Source organism: Anarrhichthys ocellatus, unplaced genomic scaffold, assembly GCF_004355925.1.
Source record: "Anarrhichthys ocellatus isolate YVR2014 unplaced genomic scaffold, GSC_Weel_1.0 scaffold5, whole genome shotgun sequence".
NCBI classification, from domain to species: Eukaryota; Metazoa; Chordata; class Actinopteri; order Perciformes; family Anarhichadidae; genus Anarrhichthys; species Anarrhichthys ocellatus.
In genome coordinates this window covers 15,132,354-15,137,905 of record NW_022280035.1, presented here as the reverse complement: position 1 = coordinate 15,137,905, position 5,552 = coordinate 15,132,354, and the positions used below count along the sequence as shown (strand labels likewise).

The 5,552-nt window shown below is 41.6% G+C and overlaps 1 protein-coding gene across 1 annotated transcript in view; it reads right to left on the bottom strand.

Moving 5' to 3' along the window:
• Window positions 1-1,352, bottom strand: part of LOC116382402 (vesicular inhibitory amino acid transporter-like) — a 3,680-nt gene extending 2,328 nt beyond the window's left edge. The window contains exon 1 of the mRNA XM_031845427.1: window positions 510-1,352. Within this exon, the coding sequence (XP_031701287.1) occupies window positions 510-890 (381 nt within the window). The 5' untranslated portion in view covers window positions 891-1,352. The remainder of the gene's footprint in view (window positions 1-509) is intronic.
• Window positions 1,353-5,552: the final 4,200 nt, after the last annotated feature.

Genomic DNA, 5,552 nt, shown 5'->3' with positions numbered 1-5,552 from the left:
CATCGGCGGAATCGAAATAAGGCTTTAACAATACTATTTTAAAACGAACTTTTCAATTAATTTGGTTACAATTTCAATTTGATGGAGGCGCTGATAAGCACGCGCGTGCCATTCAGCCTCAGGGCTATCAAAGCCACACAGGCCCTGCCTGCAACTCCACTGATAAAAAGATTTGAATATATAAATTCTAACACATTGGCTGCAATGAATTCCCCCTCAAACCAATAATGAAACATTAAATTAAAGTCTGCGTTAATTATGGTACACATTTACCGCCTATTTAGCTCAAGTTAAAGTATTTGACAATATTGAACATATTGTTTAATATATTATCTTGGATTGTGTGAAATAATGCGCATCCACAGAGAAGGCTGCGGCATCTTAAAATATAAATCTTATAATATGAAAATCCTCAGTTCAAGGTGACTTTTGGTCCAGTCGCAGGCCTGGTCCACGCAGCGCGTTATTGTTGCATGCACACATGCAAGATGAAAGTCACCACGGTGTACCTGAATGGCATTGGTGACGTTCCAGCCAGCTTCCCATGTCGTGATTTGTGGTTTATCCTCATCCAGCGAGCCCCCTGTCTTCATGGACGAGGGCCTTCGGTCGGTGCCATCTCTCTGGTAGTGACTGTCTCCGTCCAGCTCCCCTTCTCCCTCCGGGCGTCCCCCTTCCTCTTCCCCCTGAAGGACATCCATTTGCATCCCATGCCTGTAGTCGTAGTCCAAGTCGTCGCACTCGACGAAACCCACACCCTCTTCATCCGTGGCGGTCTGGAAGCCCAGCCGGGCGAACACCCCGCTGACCTTGGCCTGAGATTTGTTGGACACCGTGTGGGCCGCGTTGGTCAGCTTGTTGGTCAGCTTGTGTCGTATTAGGTGAGCCATCTTTATCCGAATAAAACACGTTCTTCAACTGAAAATTATATCACCGAGTGAAAGCAAAAGAGGCAGATGCATGCAGGGTGATTTGTTCTCCGTTTTTAACTGCTACTGTAAAGTCATGCCTGTTGCCTCTTCGATCGTCGTCGCAAAGTAAGCTACCCAGCCCTCTAACGGCTGCCAAACCGTTTCACCCAAACCCGTTAAAAATCCTCAGCCGCTTCTCTTGGCTTGCTCATCCATATTACTCCCTAAAATAAAACAGTCCTTGGCATCTGCTTCACGTGGGAAAGACGCCCCAAAACAGAGACAAAAACGAAAATATGTCCTCATGTGTCGTTAAAAAAGACAACTTAGCATTTTTTTTTGTCAGTTGGGGGTCCCTTTGGTGGCAGCAGGGGCGCTGGAATCTCTGACTGCACCACCGAAAGAGAGGAGAGAGGAGCGTGCACGTGTCCGCATAGTGTGTCAGCAGTGTGGCTCGCGCACAGCACAACTGTCACGGATGGCAGAGAGAGAGAGAGAGAGAGAGAGAGAGAGAGAGAGAGAGAGAGAGAGCGTTAATTCACCGACAGAGTGATCACGAGGATAAAACAGGTCATTTAAAGGCAGCAGGAATTGCTCTTGACATTATGCATGACTGAAGAGAACAAACATTTTACCTGCTTTCATGCTGCATTCTGTCAACAGGTCGACGGGTAATGCCATCAACGAATAGACATAGATGCATGAACTTATAAATATTCAGGCTTATTGGATGAAACTATATATATTTTTTAATTCTTACATTGATCTACAGTTGTTTTTGCAATACCTACAATTTATAGCAAATGTAATTAACACCAAATATACATATGGGCCAATAGACTATTCGTACAACAACGCAATCTCGTTTTTTTTCGTTAGACAGAATTTTAACTGTTCCGCCTGACCTGCTCAATCTTACATTTGTTAAATAAAGCACGCGGACTGCAACGTATCCTAGTGTGAGACAACGTGCGCTCACAGTCCAGAGTCGTACACACATCTCATGTGCAGTCAAAAGGCCTGATATTCCACGGGTTGCCTAATATTTTTAAGGAATGATGAAATTATGTTTTTGGAAATTATACATAGACTATTTGCCAACAGAAAATATTGTAATGCATTTTCCAATGATGTTGAATTATTTTGTTCTTACACATTCAAGTATAGCATATTTCCATACAAAATACGCCCCCACCTTCATATTAAAATATTTAAATGAATGCCACTGTTTGCTCAGACCTTCACGTTGTGAATGCATACGTGTACAGATTTTACGTTTCCAACTCATTTAACAGCTTGATTCCAGATGAGCATGCTCAGCAGGCTGTGAAGGGATGCAACTCGTTGCTGATATGATGAGCATCATGCAGCTGGCCTGCTGCAGAGCCCCGGCAGCACCGCGGACAGCTCCTTATAACGGAAAGAAAAAAAACGGGTCAAACTGCTCCTCAGCCTTTTTTTTTCTTTCACACAGAAAAAAAAATAGTCTGCCCATTTAACACACCACGAACTTAATCTAGCTATATTAATTATTGTCTATAATGGTCTACATTTACTTGATATCCGCACATTGGAAAAAAAAGGGTAGAGTTATTTATTCTCCACCTCAGCTCTAATCCTCGGGAATATACGAAGCACCTCGTCTTTGCCTCGATAATCTGCTGTGACACGGCTGAGCAAAAGTGTCATCACATTTTTGCAGCCTGCTCCAGAAATGTATCCCGCTGTGGCGCATTTCTCTCTTCTTTAACGAAACATTGAGCATTTTTGAGGATATATGTAAACCAAATAAATTTAGATGTATTCTTTTTCAAGGCTGATTGAAATTTTCGCACAGAAACAAGTAGGCCTACTAAGACATGCGAGACAATATCTTACGTGCGGCATTGCAAGTACCGAGAGGTCTAAATTTAGAAACCAGCCAGAGGACAGAGAAAGTTCCGCATATTTTCATGCTTGGCTTGGGCAGCTTTGCCAGCTGCCATTGGTGCTCAGGCCAACATAGTGTTTGTTAGGGAGTGTGTGTCATCCATGTCTGGAGGTATGTGCGTGTGTGTGTACGTGTGTGTGTGTGTGTGTGTGTGTGTGTGTGTGTGTGTATGTATGTTGCAGGACAGTGAGGAAACAGGGAGTCCTTGAGGCATATCTCCCTCCCCCATCACATGCACAATCCCCGGGCTAACGCTGGGACAGAGGATCGGCTGCAAATGTCACACACGCGCGCACACAAAAACGCAAGCACGTAAAATACATGCTGCCTCACCCTAAATCTTAAAAAAAAAAAATCTAAATGTGAAATAAAGACATGTAAGAATAAATATATGTTGCCGAATATAAAATAATTTAGCAAATCTGAAATATAAAAAAACTCAATATTGAAACAAATATACCGGTCCACTTTAAATTCTCTCCAACACGATACACGTATTTCCTCGCGACAAAATGCGTTTTCGGTGTTCCCTTTTTTCTTTGAAGGGGCTTTAAAATTGGTTGCTGTGGCGACGAATTTAGCTTCTAAGGCTACAAAGAGAAGGATTAATTCAGGCTGAATGTGTGTGTAAGAGTAAGAGACAGCAAGAGACACTTGCACTGTGTGTGTGTGTGTGTGTGTGTGTGTGTGTGTGTGTGTGTGTGTGTGTGTGTGTGTGCAGGCCTGAGATACGGAGGGGCTTATAGCCTCATCTAACAGCCGTGCAGTGCTGACTGGAGGCAATAATCTCTGATAGTTGCCATGGCCACAGTAATTGGACAGAGTGTGTGCATGTGTGTGTATGTTGAGATTTTGGAGAAAAGAGATTTATTTTCCTCAGCGCAGGTTATATGTGTCTGAAAGCTTTGACTCAGTGGTTGGCCTGGAAGGACAATTAAAACAATTAAGCAAATCATAACCCCCTTGAATGACAAAATAAAGTCAAAATAAACAGCTACAGAACATGTCACTTCCAAGGCAGTTGTTTTATGATAGAGAATATATTTTTTTATGCGCATCTGTATTTAAATATGCATCAGATAATGCTGATTGGCTTATGGTGACCATGATGTTTTGAGAATACCTTTTATTGAAAAAGCATGTAGAAAATGTCAAGCGCGTCTCCTGACCACTGAACCATGGTCACGCCACCCATACGTTAGAACATTTTGCACGATCGCTCGTGTAGCCTACATGTCAGCTGAATTTGGTTTTAAAATACCTTCCTACAAAACAAGTCATTTTTTACAGCACTCATTTTGATTTGTCCCATTAGAGAATAGCACACAGGTGTAGCCTAAATTATAAAATTATTGATGGCTGAATTCCATTTAGCTGATCCAGAGTCCTGATATTGTGCATGCTGTCTCACTGTCAAGACTTACAGTTGAATACAACTGAGCCATCATTAATGTGCTTTTCCCAAAGGTCAAAATAAAAAAATACATTTCATATATGTACATATATGTCCCATATATGTACCACTTGTGTGGTTAAGATTAGATACAATTATTAAGGGGGAGTGTTGAAAAACTATAATGCAATAATAATACAAAAATCAAAATGTTAAATATCTGATAGGTGAAAATAGGCATGGTCTTCAAGACCAAAGAAAGTGATTCTAGAAAATGTGATTTTGCTTCAGTTTACTCGATAGTGAGCAGTCAATTGACATTTCAGCCACATTCGACCCTCAGCCTTCCGTGGGTTTTGTTGCTGAACAATTTACACTGTAAGCCCCACCCTCCTTGGTTACTGTTGCAAGGCCTGGTTAGCTTTCCAGTCTCTCATTGCATATATAGTTTACAATAACAACAGCAGCAGAATTACCTGTCAAAATGACTTTGTCAGGTGTAATATTTCTGTGATAGCATTGGAACTGGGCCAGATGCGGTCACGAAACTTTACAGATGTGTAGTTGAGATTAAAATGAAGGTAGTTCAAACATATGGGTGGGCGGACAGCAACAAACATGATGCCTTTTCTAACCTGCAACCTCAAAAATAATGTAATTAATTATATTGTCTTTGTCTTTGAAAGTAACACATGGCGACCACTGTTAGCTAGGCATGCATGCTACCATCTGATATGGTTAGAGGAGATGGACGCAGTTTAATCCATTCCTTATTGTTCTTTTTTCTGTTGGTTTTATAAAGGCTTAAAAAAGACACCACAATCCAAACTCTTTAAATACCATGTATCACTCTTATTAGAGCCCCATGCACATGGCTTTATGAATCCAAAGTTGGGCAGGCCATACCTAGTTATGATTGCTATGACTGGTTGATTGCTGTTCAATGGCAGGGTTTGGGTCAATTCTTAATATAGCTCCCTCCAACTTCAACCTAACTAGAGATCTAATCAGCCAACGTGATCAACAACACCTTAAAAACACATTACTGACTTTTGAAATGCTAAAGAACAGTGGATGAATTGATACTGAGACATATTAATCTTATCCACTAAACAAGACATAGATTGCTAACATGAAACTCACACGCACACACTTTCACACACATACATGAATGCATGAATAGTGACAGGTGCACAAACACATTAATCACTCCATGGCCGAAAAAGATCTGCTGGGCTTACAGTGCCAGAGACTGAAGAGATCGGTAGTGACAGACGATGTGCGTGTGTGTCTGTGTCTGTGTGTGTGTGTGTGTGTG